The sequence below is a fragment of the Nanorana parkeri genome, unplaced genomic scaffold (assembly GCF_000935625.1).
Source record: "Nanorana parkeri isolate BGI_ZX_2015 unplaced genomic scaffold, ASM93562v1 scaffold1310, whole genome shotgun sequence".
NCBI classification, from domain to species: domain Eukaryota; kingdom Metazoa; phylum Chordata; class Amphibia; order Anura; family Dicroglossidae; genus Nanorana; species Nanorana parkeri.
The window spans coordinates 334,416-355,618 of NW_017307578.1; the positions used below are offsets into that span (position 1 = coordinate 334,416).

At 40.2% G+C, this 21,203-nt stretch overlaps 1 protein-coding gene across 1 annotated transcript in view; it reads right to left on the reverse strand.

Moving 5' to 3' along the window:
- Window positions 1-21,203, reverse strand: part of GULP1 (GULP, engulfment adaptor PTB domain containing 1) — a 159,109-nt gene that overhangs the window by 126,104 nt on the left and 11,802 nt on the right. Inside the window, exon 3 of the mRNA XM_018569239.1 lies at window positions 1,049-1,120. Within this exon, the coding sequence (XP_018424741.1) occupies window positions 1,049-1,120 (72 nt within the window). The remainder of the gene's footprint in view (window positions 1-1,048; window positions 1,121-21,203) is intronic.

Genomic DNA, 21,203 nt, shown 5'->3' on the forward strand with positions numbered 1-21,203 from the left:
GAGGAGTGATTGGCGTGGACAAGGATGCACACAGATAGATGCGGGCACAGCCGGGAGCGAGCAGGCATGGTTGGTTCCTCAGCAGCCAGCTAGCTGAAGGAGACACTCGCAAAGGGGAGGGAGAGAGAGCACTTTGGGGACAAGCTGGAGCACAAGGAAGAAGAGCAGTTAAAAGAAGAAGAAGAACACTGGACTGAGGTAATGATAGACCTTCTCATTATAAAACAAAACAACCAACAGAGGTTTAATGAAAGGCAAATAGTGCTTAGTAGAACACTCAGTGCTCTGCCAATGAAAACTGTTGCACCTCTAATTGTACTTTCCCAACATCCAAAATTCCTTTTCAAAAGAGATTTTTTTTTCAATTTATAAAGATTTTGGTATTTGCACTTTATGTCATCAGTGGTGGTGTGAAGTGTTGGTTTGGTTATCATTTACAGCACTACATTTATAATTTATATTTTACACATGTATGAAATCTTTCAGTACATGCAAGCAATCTATGTCTTTTACAATATTCGTGCACTCTCTGCTGGCCTCTGTAACACATGAATAGGGCTCATTTATATGAGTAGTGGACTTTGCTGCCCCTCTGAAAAGTGATCCGTGGTGGATCGAGCCTCCTGGATGCCTGTTTTTTTTTTTTTATCCCAAGTGGGATTTTACATGGAACTACCTTGGCATAACCACATGCCAAGCATTTGGCACGTAGTTGCTGCGCTGTCTAATTCACCTCAAAGGCACCACCTGCCAAATGGGACATGTTGTATAAATTAGCTACACCTTGAAGCAAAGCATCACAGTGGTGGCAATGTATACAACACTGTCTGGTTGCAATGCTAACTTGTCAGTGGGTGGCTGTGGAGCAGTGAAAATGTGGATCAACCGCCTGCTTTTACTGCCCCTTGACCACACTTGTGAACTCAGCTTTTAGGTGTGCCCTCCCTCTAACCTGACAGGTACCTCAGTCCAGTACTGCCTATATACAGTACATTTAGCAAACCTCTCCTTTAACACAAAACTAGATTATTAAGTCCAAAATCCGTACCTTCAGTTTTCTAACTGCATCTCTCACAATTTCAGTGCCTTTAGGTTGTTCAACCTCTGTGCTTCCAAGGAACTACAAAAGAAAATATGCAGTTGGTAGTTTGCAGGGTGACATTTTAAGAACAGACATGTTGTTACATATAAAAAGAAATGTCAAGTAAAATCAAAATTTTCCAGTTAAGCCAGTGGCTACATTTGGATGGTTTGCAATCAAATAAGAAAAAAAAACAAGTCTACAGACCTTATCTGATGATTTCTTCCAATGGTATGTCTGGCTTTAATTGGATCAGTCTGACAGTACCCATAGACATAAGATGTCACCCAATCCCCCTGTTTGCCAGGTGAATCAGGTTTCATCTGTGGGTTTTTCAATATGCTGCTGGACAGTTACTTTTAGGGTAATCTAGTGATCAGAAAGGTTAGAAAACCTGTTCCAATTTCTACTGTTCCTGCACTAACCTGACACCACAGCTTCTGTTCTCCCTTCATTTACAGCAACAACCAGCTTGTGAAGCTTCAGAAATCTTCTAACTTTTAGATACATTATCTTATGAACATCTAGCCACAGTCTTATATTATTACTGTAGAGTGCCACGTTACTAGAGAGAACCATTACGGAATCACAAAACTGTCCTGTAAAACTGGTCATACGCCAGTAGAATCTTGCTCATCAAAATTCCTTTTGGGAACATTCGTTCTACTTTCTATTAGTTAATGGGGTCAAATCGACAATTGTTTTCAACTCTAATAACGAAAACAAATTTGAAGGAGCAGGATGGAAAACTCTAACAATGAATTTGGTTTTCGTTCTGGAAATACCATTTATTCAAAAATTGAATGTTAAAATCACATGAAATTTTGTCAAACGACATCCATGAAATGTTCTGATGAGATTTTTTTGCATGAATATTTGTACAACAATTAGTGCATGGCCAGCTTAAGAGCCCACCATTCTGAAAGACAGACTGCCATCTCATTGCAATATTATCAGAAAGGCTACCGTTATCAGACATATTAATCTGCTATCAGAGAGAATTTCCTAAAGCTGGCTGTAATTTACCAGATTTTGTTCATTCGAGTTTAAAATCTAATAGATTCCTGCTGCTTAGTGTGGATGGAGGATTCTTCCACTGTATTCCGACAGCCAGCATCTGCTACTATCAGAATACATGAATAGAGACTGCAGCTCACTGGCTGCAGTTACTGTTCGGCTGAAAATGTTTGGCCCAATTAAGTTGTCAACTTTTGACGACCAGCAGGCCCACATGCTATTAGAATTTTGGACAATTCCTGTGAATTTTGCTATATAATCAGAGACATCAGAGACACTACCCTGTTACCACACTGAAACAGTAGAGACATATTATCAGGGCTGCCCTGTTATCTGGAAAACTGGGCATTATCACATCTCTGGGGAGGTATAAACATGTTCCATATTGCATTCTCTACAGCTCTGTAAAGGACATCAACCTCACATAGAGCTGCAGAGGATGTCTGTAGAGGATGGAATGGAAAAGAATATTGGTTTGCACTATAGTGAATTACATCACAGAGCACAGAGGCAGCACTGATGTCATAGAAAGCACCACCAATGATAGGTGGAGATGTGCCAATGTTCCCAGTGAAGAAATGGGAATCTCCTACCCAATCTAGGGACACTGACACATACAGTATGCATAAGCCTACTCTTTCTTTAGAGAGGACTAGTGATGGTTGAATTGATTCACAAATCAGAAAAATCGCAAGCTGTGACCTTTTTTCACTTCCCTAGAATCATTAATAAATGTATGAATAATGATTTCCTGGATTTCAAAATCCCCAGATTCTTAAATTTAATCATCACCAGCTTTAACAAAATTGATTACAATCATTTTAATGTATAACTGTCATGATAGAATTGGAGGCTGCTATTTCTGAGCTGTTCTTATAAAAATGTTAGTTCCTTGGCTGTCATGCTAATATTTTCTAAGTCGTGACCTGAACCAGGTATAGGGATAAACAATTCTGACATTTGTATGCCACAACTATATCCACAGCCATTCTTTTGTCTAATTTTTTGCTTACTTCTTCATAAAAAGTGAGTAGATTCATTTGACAACTTTTGTGAATCCATGCTGACAGTGCCGGGTTTCCCTTTAATCTGCACTTCAATAGCTTATTTAAAGTGGAAAGGATATACAAGGGGTCTTTTGGAAACAAAACAGTTTAAAAAAATATACAATAAAATAAATGTTGAAATAATAAAAAAAAATGGTAAAGCGCTGGCGGATCGGAGCGGGGAAAGGGGAATCCAGACCCTTCCCTGTCACGGCAGAGAGCTGTGACAGGATCGAGAGGTGAGCGAACGCCGGTATGTGTTCGCTCACCTCCCGATCTAATGAGCCGACCTGTGACAGTCTCATTGTCACAGGTCGGCTAGAACTATGAGGTGAGTGAAAAGCACTCACCTCATAGTTCTCCTTTAAGTGCAATTTCACAAAATGTGGGGGTTTGATAATAAGTTGCAACATTAAACTTTGCAAATGCCACAATTTTATTTTACAGTGTGGTGGCTTTCAGAAAATATATAATATTTTGTGGTTTGAAGTAATATTCAGGACTAAAATGTGGATTTTATAATGTGTGCAAAAAACAAAAAAAGGCCTTGGCCATGAAACAGTTACATTTTAATACCTTTTCTCTCTAAAAGCAGACAAGAAACTGCTGAACAAACCCACAGAAATATCAGCTAAACCTCATCCAAAATGTCATAGTGTGATGAAGTGTTAGAACCTCTATCAGTTTCTAAGCAAAATCGCGCAAAGAAAACTGCGTGATAAACGCGCAAAAACAGCTCAAACGCCTAGGAGTGAACCAGGCCTCAAAAGGCTTTCAATTGAAGTCTACAGTGTCCAGTCCCACAGGTGTGGGCCAAAATTGGGGGACCTTTGGATAGTACAATAGAATGTCTAAATACAAGCGGTATGTGTATTCCTACTTGAATCTTGGTGTGTTTTGTTTATTTCTTCCAGATCTATGCAGTAATCCAGTGAAAAAACTTATCCTTTGTGCAGGAATTTGCTGTAATAAAGACCAGTCACTGCTGTTCTCTGTCTCTGTGCAGGGTGACTGGTTTTGTATTCGCCCCCTCCTGTGTTTTTTTGCAGGCAGCCAGTGGTAGGCGGGGCTTGCTGGGGCCCTCCCACAGCTCTGCTCTTTATAGGTTATGTACCGCACAGTGATGATGTCACTGCTGCTTTAAAAGGGTATAACTGTGTTTGCAAAGGCGTAGTTTACGATAGCCTTAGGTGATCAGGAAGAATTGTTTCCCCTGTTCGAGCAAATTGAACCATTTTTTGAGGGGGTTTTTTTGCCCTCCTTTGGATCAACTGTGTGTAACTGTGGGCACAGGGTTACGTTTATAGATTATTTTTCAATTTTTTTTTTCTATAGGCTATACTCAATGGTCTTTTTTCAACTTGACTATGCAACTATCTGGGACACACAAAGTATGTACACACAAAGGCAAAAGAGGAAGATATTTAAATTAAAGTTTTTGTTCCAAGAGTTTAGCTTTAAATATTCTTCTGCAGTTTAAAATATGTGTGTGATGGTCTTCAAAGTAGTGGCTTTGAGAGCAAAACATGGCTGGAAAAGGTAACAGCAAAATCACCCCTAGATATAATTATATAAATCTACATACACATCTGCAGTATGTGTTTCGCTATGCCATAGCAGTGTTATCTCCATAATGTCATTTTTACATACATTATTTCTCGGAACAAAAAGAGTTAGAATTCCCTTTCAACGTTTGGTTTCAACTGCATACTATTTACTCACTCTATAAAATTCTCCATAGTGTTTCAATATTTTAGAGATGTTCTCAGAGGCTCATAAGTAGTGATTTCACAGGTACACAAATAGATTCACAGCAGAGGTAAATGATATTCTTAGAGATTTGTTTCTACTGGGAAGTGTTTATTATTTGAAAACAGCATTCTAATGTCAGCACTTATCACCCAGCATGGAACTAGAGATGTACATTTTGCTGAAAATTAACTTATCCTGTTACCATGCTCCTTCTCCCTATGGCTTTCTTTGTAACACATACACATAAGTTGTTTAGTTTCCAAAATAAAATCATCATAGCAATTTCAGAAAAACTGTTCTTCTATCATTGCATACAGAACAAGCATTCAAGCAAAGCGAACAAAAGAAAAATATATTCTTATCAAAACTTTTCATATTTAGGATGGTCTGCTCTATCCCTGACACACATACTATATGTAGTAACACATTGAGTCTTGAAGGGGTATAATTTAAGGCAGTAAATATAACATTTATAAAATACTATGCAGTTAATTTCCTGGTGAATGTGCTTGCAATTACAGTGATTGATACACCTGCAATTAATGTTTGGGGAATGTCACATTCACTGCTTTGTAAACATACCTCAATGCCAATAACCATATTTGTATAATGCTGATTTCAGTGGGAAAGTTGCCAGTCTAAGAAACTATCTCCAGGCACAGAATGGTCTTGAGGGCTTCTGCCACAACAGATTTCTGCTATTGTTTAGGGCTAGGGATGAGCGAATGTGTCTGGGTTTGGTTTGGGAGGCGTTTGTTGAGTCCATGGTGAAGTCCAAAAGTTGCAAACTTAAATCGTGTCACATGCCAACTCTATAGATCGATGGCCGAGCGATCAAGAACCACTGATCCCTCAGCTCATGGTCTTTTCCCTGAAGAGATCAGTGACTGTCAGTCGCTGCTCATAAATACAATACATAAATACAATACTGCTTAACAGTGAAATGCATATGGGCTGAGGGACACGCTGTAAAAACATGTAGCCAGCAAAGAATAGAAAATTTGCCTTTCTATGACTGTAGACAGTGCATGTGGTGAGTCTGTAAAGAAACTGCGGGACACACATAAGCACGCAGCAGCACCCCCCTACCCAAAATTCCTCAAGATACATAGAACTTTGGTATCTAAAGGACACTGATGGATGGTTTGACATCTACTTTATTGCACCTGTTCCTACAAGCCCTACACTAATCTATCCCTATGCACTTTCTAAAGAGCACTGTCTAAGTTTCCCCTGTCCCAGCTAAGCACATTTTTACTATGGCTGCTGGGAACCCTCCCATTTTATAGTGAGGGGCTGGCACATGAAGCTCCAAATATTGGCCATTCTAAGCCAACTGACCTAAGTTCAGAGGCCAGGAAGTGCATTATTGATAGTTGGTTGCTAGGGTGGCAAATATCCACATTAGTTTGCCATGTTTGCAAACGGTGAATTGTCATGTCAGGTTTGCTGAGAAACCATGCCCCTGCTACCCCCACTGGCCAACTATTTTGTGCACCCCTTCTTAACCTCCATGAACTAGAAAGCCATAGTATCATATTAGCAATATTACACATCATAGCAATACAAGGGGCACCCAGGCTGGTGGAAGAGAGGCTTTCAGAAATAGTTTGCCCAATATGCATCATTAGACCTAGAACTGAAAACTGGAAGAGTGGGCAAACTGTCATCTTACTGTGCTACTTGTTTGAGTCTAGGGGGTTGATTTACTAACCTTATAAACACGCCACGAACATGTATACACCTCTGTAGTGTGTTCCCTCCCAGCATGATCTATTGGTGGAATCTAGACACCTTTGTAGTGTGTACACACCCAGCAGGTGTGTTGTGCAAAGCCCTGCATGAATTGCAAGGTGATGTTGTGTAAATTAGCTCTACGTTGTGTTGCTTGCGTTGATGAATGCAGGAATGTAAATGCATGAGCTAACCATTTTTGTCTAAACTGTGAAGCAGCATTATATATGCATCATGTGCATGATTTCTCCATATATGGCATTAGTGGAAATATGCTTTTAGAGACTTTTTGGTTGATAAATACGTTTTGCTGTGTAAAAATCACACGCACCTAGTGTGTACGTGTGTTTAGGTTAGTAAATCACCCCCAATATATTCATATGCATGATTCATATTCACTGGACTAAAAATAAGGGATTTACGTTTTAAAATGTATTATTTTTAATCCTGAGCCTGTTTAAGAAATAAATTATGCACCAAACCACAAAAAAATATCTTAAGTCTTCTGTTTCCCAAAAAAATCTGTCAATTCATACTCTTGCTATTATTCAGCCCTGTTACTATTAATAGTATGACTTATTTAAACACCATTAAATCTGAGCAGTCAACATGACAAGCACATTGCAATAGTGTCTGAGCAGTGCATTGAATGAACATCATTTTGTTATTCATATTAATCTTTCAAATATGTCATCATATTTTTGTTCAAATTGTTTCCCAGATTTCTTTTAATTGCAGCAGATACCGCCTAATCATTGGAGAAAATTCATAAATGCATACTTTCAAGGCCAATTCTCTACTTGAGATATTTATCAGAAAGTTATATTTTACCTTGCACACGTTTTCTGTTCCAACACAGTTTTAATCAAAACATTAGCTCGACAATTTCCCATTCTTGCTGTGTGCTAGTATTTGTTGTCAGTAGTACACACTGTAAGTAATAAATCATTTGGTCCCAAACCTCACCCATCCAATTAGCCATAGAGGAAAGATACAGAAAGAAGAGAGGGAAAAAAGGACAGTCTGATTTAGGAAAGAAAACCACGCAGTTACAGAGCTGTGTATTAAATTATGTCATATGAATCGATAGACTTTGGAAACATTGGCATGGGAATCTCTCAGAATCCCATGCTCCAGTACTGTAATGTATTTCTGTAAAATGTATTTTTTCTGTTGATGGAAACTTTATATGAAAAAACATATGGTGAAAAGCTATGTTCCCTAAGCTATTTTGGATGAAGAGGATTTGAGATGAAGATGATAGAAGATCTTTTTGGATTATTTGCAAACCTTTTTTTAATAAAGTATTGAAGCAGAGCAGCTTTCTGTATTTTTTTATTTCGGTGTGTGTGTGTGTGTGTGTGCGGACTGTGGGTGTTTTTTTTCCTAATGCTACTTTATGCTGCCTGAAGGAACCCTTTACCAGTCAACCTGGGAGGGAGTTTACCAAATGATATGCCTTTACTAGGAGTAAATATGTTATTGATATATTTACTTCCTTCATATCCTCTTTTGCACAGATGGTGTGGAAGAGCCCGATGCCCATCAGAAAAAGGCTATTCTTTGTAGATGGTAGCGTATTCCTGGGCCCCCCACCTGGAAGACATAATAGACATTGCAGGACCTTTGGCTGGTATTTACATACCTATAGTTCTGCATATACAGGTGAAACTCGAATAATTAGAATATCGTGCAAAGTTCATTTATTTCACTAATGCAACTTAAAATGTGAAACTAATATATGAAATAGACTCATTACATGCAAAGCAAGATAATTCAAGCCGTGATTTGTCATAATTGTGATGATTATGGCTTACAGCTCATGAAAACCCCAAGAACCCCAAATCGGCAACCTCAAAAAAGTAGATTATTACATGCAATCAATAAAACAAGGATTGTACATAGAACAATATCGGACCTCTGAAAAGTACAAGCATGCATATGTACTCAGTACTTGGTTTGGGCCCCTTTTGCAGCACTTACTGCAATTACTTTTGCACGATATTCAAATTATTCGAGTTTCACCTGCATGGTCTTCCTGCTGCTGATATTAGCCATCATGTATGAATTGCAAATGCATGCACATACCTGCATTGCTTCTTATTCACATCAAATATGGCCATAATCTGGCTATTCCGAGAAAGCAAACCTCCTGATGGAGCTTTCCTGCCATCTCCCTCCTCACACACACATTCTTTTTGGGCAAGGTAACCCATCATGGGCGAACAAAAATTTGTGTGTGGGAGGGGTGTGTGGGGGCAGGAAAGAGTGGACAAGTTATAACACTACCAAAAAGTGTTGAAGCTTTGTCTGTTCAGAAATCTTGGTGCCTGCACTTTTTACTTGCTAGCAGCTCTCCTTTTTAACATGACAGACACTACGAACAACAGATATGTACATGTAAATCTTGCAAACAAGAATTGCAGTGCTGACTGTGTGAACTGTTAGCGCAGATGTTGTTTAGTTCACTGTTCAACTCTAATTTGGATAACTGGCTGTAAACGTTTCAACCTTCATTATAATCCCTATATAACCTAAGAGTTTGTAAACGTTTCCACCTTTTCTATCCTCCTTTACACCCTAATAAATGAAAAGCTCTTCCACCTTCTGTATGCTCACTTATACCTCAGCAGATTTCAAGCTCTTGCACTCTTGCCTTCAACAGAGTACAGTGGTTTGACAGTGGTGAACATCAGATTCACATCACTCTCCTCTACTTTCATTGTTTTTAGCTGTAGGAGTAAGGAGGTGAAGAGAAAAGCAGTACCTTGTGGCTGCTCTGCTAGTTGCTAAAAAGGCCACCAATGAGATGCAACCTTGGAGGCGCATAACCTTTCAGCTATGTGATCAAATATAACATTTTTCGCACACCTGAAAAAAAATTATGTTATCAAGTTAAGCGTTTACTCAGGACCCCCAAAATTATATATTTTCAGAAAGCAGAGAACATGTAGAATAAAACGTGGCAGTCTTCATTTTTATGTCATACAGTTATTAGTCAAATGTTTATGAAATTGATCTGTTCAGTAAAAAATACTCTAAAAGTTTTAGTGCAAAAAAACAAAACATTTTCCATTAAATATAAAAGATTAAAAAATGATTTTTTTCTGCTCTTTATAGAAAATCCTGTCCCTGGTAAATTGTGACCAGTGATGGTATTGCAAGTGTGATACAGGCATGTACTTATGTGCCCCGGAGTGTAAGTGTCTTTTTTATTATTTTATTTTTGCAAACTTTTTTTTTAAAATTAATGTCATCACAAGGACATGCTAACTATGAGACATTATAAAATATTGAGAAGTGCTATTTATGGACTCTGATGCCTCCTGTGGCTGCACTGTAGCCAGAGCAAGGACACAGAGGCCCAATCTGTAGCTAACCCGACTACAGAGCCAGGAGTCTAGCGGCTCTCATTCAGAAGTGTCCAGATCTGAGTATTTTTTAGTTTTGGTGTAAGAGAGGATCGGAGAATGGCAATTCTCTGATCTCCTCCCGACTCCCACTCTACAAACCTGAACAAATGGGTGCAGCACTACTGGGCTCACAGGTAAGTCTGCTGAGCACTGGAGCCAAAAGCAGGCAGTCGACTTTTCTATTTTTGGCTGTTCCTAGGCAACCACCTAGGTCACCTTGTGGGTGATCTAGCTCTAAGTTAGGAGGATGAATATGGAATTGTGGAACTATACTAGCTGTTTAGATATGTGTACATATGTTTCCAGGGTAAGAAGAGATGGTGAGTGTTTTGCAGTCAGGCTTATGTGCACGTAAAATGATGGTATAGCTCAGTATTTCTCAACTTTTTTTAAATGTATGCAAAAATCTCAAGGCACCCCATTCTAAGTAACAACATGTGTCCCCTCTTTATCCCAGGTAGGGATCTTGTTAAGTTTTTAAGGGAGTGCTCCAAGCAAAAACACAAGGGGTCCCCCTTCACATCAGAGTCCCCCTTTCAAACCATAGCCCCTTTTGTACATTAGGTGTCCACTTCACATTAGGAACCCCTTCCTTTCATGGTAGAGTCTCCCTCCTCACACTACAAATCTCCCCCCCACATTAGAACCCCCCAACTTCAAAACAGAGCCCCCTCTATTCACATTAGAGTCTCCCTTTTTCACTTCAGAGACTCCATTTCACATCACTAGCTCCACTTCACATCAGGAGCTCTCCTTTCACATCGGAAGCCCCCCCCCCTTCACATCAAAGTCACCCTTTAACATCAGAGTTCTACCATCACAACAGGAGCCACTGTCGTGGCAGCACTGCAAAGGGCAGGAGGCGGAGCAGGCCTGGACAGAGGCGAACATCTGTCCTTTTCTGAATGAATCCCTAACCCCCCTGGTGGCCACACTGGCTGTACCATGGAAATGCATGAGACTGTGTAAAAACATTGAGTCACCCCTTAGCACCCATATGGGAGCCAGAAGGCACCCCAAGGTGCTGCGGCACCCTGGTTGAGAAAGGCTGGTATAGCTATAACATTTGTTTTAGTTTTGGCTAGAGTGAGGAATTAGAATCCCTATCAAGTTTTTATTATTGCTTGTGTTTCTGCTGGGGAGATAACCCTCTGAATTTATCAGGGTGGCCATTTTTACCAAGACAGAAAGTGATGGAAAATGTAATGGGCTATATGAACTGCATGCAAATGTATGCACAATTCCCCAAATAAAAAAGGTTCCCTTAGGGAACATTGGGGAAAGAAAGACATGTAGACACAGAGGAGCACAGAGCTGCCCTCTAGTGAGTGTTCGTCTATACACTCATCACAAGGAATCTGACAGCTGCCTCCTACCCTCTGTTCATCTAGACAGAAGGAGTAAGAAAAAGGCAGCTTATCCCAGTTCAGTGAAGCATCTGCACAGATACTTATTATAAGGAATTTGTCAGCCAGATGTGCAGATCTGCACATTCCTACAACAAAAATTGTGAATTTCCAGGTTTTTGCACACGTCGCAAATCATCTTCAACATAGGCGCACAATGTTGATGATTTGGCGTATTTTGAGTGCACATAATTCTCTATGTATGCAAAAATGTCATAAAAACAATCATTTATTGGGCTCAATAGGTTATGGTTGTCCCAACAGCTGGGGAGGTGAAGGTAAATATTTCATTGGGGACACCTGTGTCTAAAGTGCGGTATACACGTTTCTATTTTCTTCATTTAACCTGCTGGCTGTGTGCCAGTGTAACTGTTTACACAGCTTATTGGCTACTCACTCTGTTAAGAGACTTTTCCGACATGCTCCTTCAATCAGCTGATCGAGGGGTGCCGGTCAGAAAGGAGTCGGCAGTGGCACCCCTGCTTCGAATTTCAGATGGTTTTTGATTACATTTGAAGCGTGTATACCCGGCTTTAGAGTGGACTTTTCCTCACCTTGTAGAGATTTTATCTTTTGGATCTCCAAGAAAAGAAGTTAAAGGAAATCCCACCAGCAAGGAGGAGTTTAAACCCTACTATATCCAAAAGTAAAAAAAAGTTTTAGCTATTGCAGGAAACTAGTTTTAAGGCAGAGGCAAACACTCACAGTCTCTTCAACAAAATTGCCAGTTTTTATTCAAGACAGCAATGAACAAAAAGGTTACAGGCATCCAGCCAAAAATAAATTGTCATAAACAAAATAAAGTTCTGCTCCACTGAACCTTACTGAGTATTAGTGAAAGTCCTTTGAGCTGGGTACGTTTCCTCTATAGAAACAGTTACAGTCCATCCACAGATCCCTGTCCTGCTGACAGGCTTGGCTCCAAACACATAACCGGCGCGTTCCCTTGTTCCAGCGGCGCTCCGTCTCCGTTGTTATGTAACGCCGAGGCTCCTCCCACTGGGCGCGGCCCCGCCGCTAAAAGCTCAGGTGAATCGATCACTCGGCGTTCTCTCGTTGTGGAGAGTGGAGTGACGACCACCGAGCCTCACCCACCACAGACTGAACCTCTGTCTCTGCCAAACACTGTAGAGACAAATCATATCCGAGGAGACCGATTTGACCCTAGCCTGGAAAGTTGACTGTGGCCGCCTGCCTGCAATCCAAGGACCCTCGTATCCCCTCTGGTCATAGTGACATCTAAGCGCAAGTACTCCTGGGTCAAAGTGCAATACCCATAGCTGCTGTTGCAGTCTGTCATACATGATTTGAATTGTTCCTTGGCTGCATTTGCATCTTGTCATATATGAACTGTCTTTAGTATTTAAAGGGAACCATACCATCAAGGATTGCAGATTGCTCATAGTCATATGACATACCTATCGCTGCAGTTGCAGCTTGTCATACTTAAATTGTTGATGTTTAGCACCTCCGCTGCAATTGCAGCTTCTCATACCTGAACTTTCAGTAGTGCTTAAAGGGAACTATACCTACAAGGATTGCTATTTGTGTATATTCAGACAGCATATTAGGTTGTAGTGGACCATCCCTCATATAATACTGAGAACCATACACACCATAGTGACTGTAGAAGTCTTCAATTGTGAGTTACATAGATTATAGTAAACTACCTGAATCGTACCTCTCAAAGATACTCTTGGGTCTGCCCTACTCAGAAGAGACCAGTAGTTTTAGTATTAGCGGGTTGTGTATGATGCGTACGTTCTCCCCACCGCACTAAGTGTACTGGGGAACCGCTCACTGAACCACCTCCGCATAACCGGTTCCAGTGTGAGTTCCGCAGCTGCAATTCAATATATCCGCGTTACCTGACACTTGGTACCAAACACGGAGCTTGCTGCATTCAGCACACTGTCTCTCTTTCCATTGAGACGCACACCAATGAAGACATGTGCAGTCCTCACCAAACTACGGTCCACGGAATTAGGATTCTGTCCCACCCTAGTAAAACCAACCCCAGAACGTGTTTTACCAATACAGGGTAAAGAGCTATTTTTCTTCACCTCCAGATCTATGCTGATCATAAATCTAAGAATCCGTGGAGAAATGTATCTTCCTTCAATCACTTTTCTTGCCAACCTGGCAGGTTTTACTGGCACTCCATTACACTATATACACATATACACTTTAGGATGATGATGTTTACTAAAAATGTACTGCTGCATATATATATTAAATACCACACAAGGAATGTACTGAAAGCAAAGGGGTGGCTTTACTTATATTCTGCCATACATGGAGGCTAATGGGGTAAAAAATTATAATAGGGATCACATCATAGATTACAGCTTCACAACCTCACAATACATACAGAATAATTAAAAAATGCCCTGTGTTACAATGGAATGGGTATTGAAGTAAAATAAGGTATATAGAATATCTGCCACTAGCAGCTGCTTAATTATATTGGGTATAGATGTCAACAATTATTTTCACATGTACACAGTGCTTTATATTGATCCTTGGCTAAACCCTTACATTAATAAACCACATCAGATGTTTTTCACATATAATAGAAGCCGATTTAAAATAGACAATAAAAATGTCATCAGAAATCCCTCCTATTAAGAAAAACAAAGAAAAATGAAAAAGCTGGAAGCACTTGTTCTACCAAAGCATATTAACTCCATGAGGGTTATTCACAAAAGGGTGAAGAGTTTGCAGAAGGCAGAAGAAGTGGACAATCTAGGACAACATAGCTGATGTGGAAAAATTCTCCAATTCAGCTCACTTTCCAGTTCAGCTATGTTGTTCTAGATTGTTCACTTCTCCTGCCTTCTCCAAACTCTTCACCCTTCTGTGAATAACCCTGCTCATCTCAATTTCTTGCCATTTTACACACAGCGTTGTGATAAAGATGGAGATGGATACAGAGTCAATATATGGTTTAAATGCACAAATAAGAAATAACATTTACATTTTTTTAATAGATTAAAAATATTGTATATAAAATTTTGTATCTAACCATTTGCAGCCAGCGGTGTCAAGTCTAGCAAGTGTGAATGTGGTACTCTGGGGTTGCAGACTGAGGTGTTACTGCTAAGTTTAGAAAACAGGCAAAAATATAAGGATTACCAGGCTACACACACAGTATCAGTATGTCATACATCCTTCCTTTCCAGGTCATTTTTCATTGCTGTTATAGTTTGACTGATAATTACCTGTTCATACAACAATGCACCCAAATGAACTTTATGAACTTTATATCATTTTTTGAGACAGATTAAGCTTTCTTTTGGTGCTATTTAATAATGAGTTTTTGTTTTTTACGATATAAATGAAAGAAACAAGAAATAACATTTTGAAAAATAACAAGCTTCCCTTCATTTTTAGTATTTCTTATATTTTGCCACAATTTTTTGGAAATTAAGAATTGTTGGTTATGTGTTTAGATGAAGCACTAAGATCTTGAGGAATGCTGAATTAAGTTTTACTTGACAGAAACATGCTGACAATAAAGTGGTTAAGGTGTACTCAAAAGACGCCCACTGAAGCCAACTGCAAGTCTTCCATTATTAGTGGAAGATGTTTCCTGCAGGATGAAATTGCATTGTACTGAAAATATATTGTGTTCATAGGCTAAATGTCATGAATAAACAAAAATAAATAAATATTTGGATTGCCATGGTGCTGCACATGTGATTGGCTATGACACCAGCCATTTAAGGGCTTGGAAGTTCAGGTGAGAGCTACAATAAGCACTCTGGCAACCTTGATTGTTGGCATGCTTTAAGTAACTGTTTTGTAACTGTTTTGGGAGACTTTATATTGATGGGTAAACTTCCTCTTTAACCTCCCTGGCTGTAATCCCGAGTCTGGCTCGGGGTGAATTTTCAATGCTAGGAGCGGTAAATAAACAAAAATACAACAATCATTAGTGCAATACTATTTTTCCCCTTCTTCCATTTTGAAAGGAAGGGGAGGTACCTCAAATGTAAACATTAGCGATGTTTACATTCATGATAACTGTGACTGGCAATCACAATGATCACAAAGCACAGAGCCACTTTGAAGGTATCTGGGCCTTTTAGCTATGATCTCTTCTGTTTAATAAAGTGTCTAAAGTGCTCGCCACACATGCCAACAGTGAACACTAGGAGAATTTTAAATGTCCACTCAGAAAAACTGTTCCCCCTACAGGCCGTTTTACTACAATGGCTGGTCAAGAAGTGGTTAATGAGTCATTTGAAGAGCTCAGAGGAAGGACACTCCTTTTTGGAGGGCCCTGTCTAGTTTCTCATTCTAAAGGAGCAGTTAATAAGTGCACAGCTAGTGCAAGACTTTCTTTTTAAACAACTTAGCACCCATTGAGGCATGAGAACACCCTGTATTAAAATTGAATTTGTTAAATAAAAATGTAAAACAAATAATAAAAATAATGATAAAAATGATAAATATTTTTTTTTAAATTAGCAAAACCACTACAGTCTCCCTTTAAAACACAGATGTCTTCCATACAAGATGGAATCAAGACAAGCTAGTATCAGTGTAGCAAGGGCCTATAAGCTTACAGAAATCTACCAGCTATTATGTGTGAGCAATAGCAGATATATCCTTTCATAATTTATACCATACTAGAAAATTTTCATTCTTTTGCCATTTATTTTATCATCTTTTTTTAAGACTCTGTCAAGAAGATTTATCATTAAGTAGGCTGATTAAACCAATCAGTGTAAACTGAAACATGATAAGATTTCTTATAATATATTGTGTTCTGTAGTTGTAAACTTAATCACAAAAAAAGTGCTTAAATAATTACTAAAACAGCCGATTTTAGCAGGGTACACTGTTAGAAGAGGCTACGGAACTAAGGCAATGAGCTGTATTAACGACCATTTTATTTTGTTTTGCATGATATATTTCTTTATCTCTTTAGCTATCGAATCAATTTGTTTTATTATAATCTATGGTAGATTTATATGGCGTTAAGGTTAATTTGCATGGATATTGCTATTTTACTGACCGTTTACTGTTTATTAGCTCCTGTAGTTTGTTGCATTTTACTACAAACCACAAAGCTAACTACCCTGTAGAAAGTGTCCCCAGTGCATTTCTAGGATGGCAATTCCAATAAGTGACAGGGTTAAAGCACACCCAGTAACACCTTCGGGAGTAATGAGCCAAAGCCAGAAATCTAATGGAGTAGGCTGTTGTGCTTCACGAGCGGTGTACTGCGCTGTTACAACACAACCGTGACCTGAAAACTGCAACAGAGGGATTTTGATATTTAGGTAGCACAAACTGAATGCCTGAAAAATCAGCAATACCTACATCCAGGAAATCTATCTTCTGTAAACAGCCACAGATGGAACAGACATACATGCTTTGTATTGTAATGATTTGCATTATACGCAAGCAGTACAACACATAAAAGGAACAGAATTACATATTGTAGCCATAAAAAGAACAACAAGCACAACAGAAAACAACAGAATACCACATAAATGCATATAGGTTATGTTTGTAGAAAAGTGATTTCTCTCTCTCTCTTATATATATATATATATATACACACACACACACACACACACACACACACACACACACACACACTGAGTGGCCAGTTTATTATGACCACCTGACGTTTGTAGGCAAATTAGCTATAATTAGCTATAATTTGGCGCTGAAGTTGCTAGAGGGCCAGACCATTATAAATAGGGAAGCAGGTTATTTACCACGACAGTAGAAGTGATTTGTTTCTGAAGATACGGGTAAACAACGCGATTTAACAGCCTTTGAACGTGGGATGATTGTTGGCGCTCGGAGCCATGGAGCGAGTATCAGCAAAACAGCAGAATTCCTAAATGTTCAAGAGCAGCTGTTGTTAAAGTGTTTAAAGACTGGACTGTCAGCCGAAAATCTGGGTCTGAACGTGCGAATTGTGGCCGTCAGCGACTAGTCAATGTTAGGGCAGAACGGAGAGTGGCAAGACTGGTACAAGACAACAGAAGGGCAACAGTGCAGTGTCAGATTCCTCGCATCACCTTTCAACATCTCGTGGAGTCACGAGGCGGCCCAACTAAGTACTGATGGGGGGGTCATAATAATCTGGCCACTCAGTGTACATTATTCTGCCCAAGATTAGCAGCATTACTAACTCATATTATAGTTATGCTATAGCATTTCAATTGCCACTTAACCTTGCCAGTTAATTAGGCCGCACTGCCACTTTTGGTAAACTAGTCATGTGTTCTTTAAAAAAAGGAACAGTTTATTGATATCCGGTACTACGATATGCCATGCATTGTGTTGAAATCCTGCCACATAAAATGCCATGCGTTGTGGCAATCCTGCCGTGTATGATGCCATGTGTTGTGGCAATCCTGCCATGTATGATGTTCTGCGTTGTGGCAATCTTGCCGTGTATGATCTCGTGCAATCATGCAATGTATGATGCCATGCGTTGTGGCTATCCTGCCATTTATGATGCCATGTGTTGCGCTGAAATATTGCATATTTTATATGAATTGTGTTGAAATATTATTTTTAATGTGCATTGGCTACGGGGCTCCTGGGTGCACCCCTGTTTTAATGTATTACTTGTTTCATTTTGGTATTAGGGATGCACCATTTTTTTCCAGACCGAGTACAAGTACCAATACTTGTCTAAGTACTGGCAGATACCATTACTGATACATTTTGTTAGTGTCGTGTGACAGTTTTCTAAAACAATACAGATGAATAATTTCAGAACAGTGGTGGGGTGTCGAGGTCCTGCCGCAGCTGCGGCCGATATGACCCTGGTAGTTGAAAATGCCAAGTATCGGCACCGATATAGATGCTGGTGTCTGAACATCCCTAGTTGAAATCTTGCTTTACATGTTGTCATGTGTTGTGTTGAAACCCTGTTTGTTTTTACTTGTGTTGCCCTCAAGTGTGATGTATCTTTGAGAGATTTAACCCCTCTGCTTAAACTAGGGGCATGATGGATTGCCTTAATTTGGTGTTTGCTTCAGTATTGAGGTGGTTGACCCACCTGGTATATGCACACACATGTAGGAGGGTTTTGACAGTGGGTGGTTATTGGTTATTTGTATTGCTATTCAGCCATATTGGCTTACGGTTTCACAACTCATTGAACACGTAAGAAAACCTAACCCATTCCTTTCAGGTGTTTTCACAAAGCTAAGGTATTATTAATTGGTTTTATGTGTTGACTAGGTTGCCTTGTTTGTGCTTTTCAATATCCAATACTCTTCTTGGATTTGCTAATTCGGTTGCGGTGTTCTGGCCGATCCTGGTGCACTTCCAGGTACATTTCTTTTCTCAGCGTACAGAGGCCTTGTCCGAGGTATAGTACCCTCATTCAGGCATCTGATGCCTCATGTTGTGTTCCCCCTGTCTCACTTCCAGGTACCCAGGCCTTGTGCAAGCTGTAGTGCCCTTGCTCAGACACCCGAGGCCTCATGTTGTGGTTTCCCCTGGCTCACTCCCAGGTACATCTCTCTCTGTGTTCCAAGGCCTTGTCTGAGGTCTAGTGCCCTCACTCAGGCACCCGATGCCTCACATTGTGTGTTTCTATTCATTGGTTGTGGGCCCCTGCCCCTCCATACCCGTCCCTAGGTTTTGTTCAGCTTGTCTAGTTGTGCAGTCTGTCCAGGCAAGTTTTATGCGATCCATCACTTGGGACTAATTTAACTTCAGTCATGACCATTAGGTCTATAGTATTTTAGTAATGCTTGTATTATTTTTCCTATGTTGTCATGTCTTGTAGCTGTGTCCACGTCTAAGTCTGTATGTTTTCTGTATGTTTTAGATAGGGAGGTATCTTATTTAACCTAAATCAATACTCACGTGGTGTAGCTGATGAATCACTGTCTGCGTCTGTATTGTGAGTGGTTTTCAGTCATCTGTCACTGCAAGTGAGGTTGCATGTGTGTAATGGTAACGTCCAATTTGAGTCTTGCTCTAGTCCAGTGTGCGTTTCTGTCATGTCATTGTTATCGTCTGCCTCCAGCAAGAATACCCAGCATGTTCAAGTATAGGGGAGCATGAGCCAAATCCTGCCATGTGACTGGGGAAGAGACATCACCGCTCCCCCAGGTTGTTGATATGCTAATTGCAGCAGCAGCAGCTGAGGATTTAGCAAAGAGCTATGAGGGAGCACAGGTAAGGTGAGTATATGGGGGTCGTAGGATGCCATTTACAGAGGCACTGTCACAATGCTCTTAATGGCTAAAGGTGACAGTGTCTCTTTAAATTTCAACACATTTTATTGCAAATGGGAATTTCTATAAAGATATTTCAATGTAATTTTACATAAAACTAATTTCTCAGATCTGTCTTGATAGCAGTCTCCTGCCATCCCTTGTACAGCGGCAGTGCAGTAGGGAAGGAGACCACTATGTGCAATAGGCTCTGCTGAATGCAAATTGCTGAAAGGGAACATACTGACAGAAAAGAGCAGAACGAGAAGACAAACAGGATGACATTGTGTTGCTACTCCTTCATTCACCAGTCAGCCGAATGCAGGAAGAGAGGTGACACTTCTTTACTCTTTAACTACAACAGAGAAAGTGGTGTTATGCTCATGGCTGATGTCTGGCAGAGGGATATGAATCACAAAAATGCCTGGGCAGAGTTACAGATTCTTTTGCAGATACACAGTGTCAGTATGTGTATTCTATATGTGTACTTAGCTATGTGCCTAATGTTTCAAAGTTTTCTAATGTTTAAAGTATTAAACCCTAATCTTTAAAATGATATATTCGTATGTACCAGAGGAACATTACCCAGTAGTTTACTTAGTTCACATTTGTGCCACTCACTAAAATATAGTAAATTGAGGTTTTTAGTGTAAAGCTGGCCACACACCTTACAATTTATCTGCAGATTTTCTGTGGTCGGATGGAAAAGGTGCAACAGATTCCTCCATCTACACTTAACTGTGTGGATGAAGTAATCTCCGACTGGGCCAATCTGTTTTCCATCTGACCACAGAAAATCTGCAGATAAATTGTAAGGTGTATGGGCACCTTATCAGCCGCTATACTTAGAAGGTGTTTAACTCTCTCTAAACAGTAATCTAAGCCTCATTTACTGAGGACTGCCTAGGAGAAATCCAACAATCATGTCATCCTTATTATGGGAGAAAACAATGTTTAAATCTGTTAGCTGTAAAACACAGTGGGGTCTATTCACGAAGCTGCCGAAGGATCTGGCCGTAGCTTCGGCCGATCCTTCGGCTAGCTTCGGCCCCAGGACCCCTTTGGTTCTCTTGAACCAAGGGGTGCTGTACGGGCTATTCACAATAGCCCGTACAGCTCCCGAACTTGGCCGCGCGGCTCAGTCGAGCCAAACGCATATGCATCGGCTCGGCTGAGCCGCGCTGAAAGCCGAAGCTGGCTGAGCGGCCGGCCATTGCTTCTGACAGCTGGGTGGAGCCAGCCGTGATCTTACGGCTGGCTCCGGCAACTTTCAGAGAGATCAGCGTCCCTGGTTACCTGCTAACCCGGGACACTGATCTCCAAACAGCTAACTCTCCCTTGCGCCCCGGGAGTCTCCTGTTCCCGGCCGCCAAGGAGAGAAACACTGCTGTGTCTTTTTTTCTTTATTCTGACACGAGCGATGTCAGAATAGAAAAAACAAACAAACAAATGTTGCCCATTGGCTATTTCAATTTGCAATAGCCAATAGTAAACTAGCATTGTACTCTGCTGCAGTTCTCCATCAGGTCCATCATCAGATCAGTACA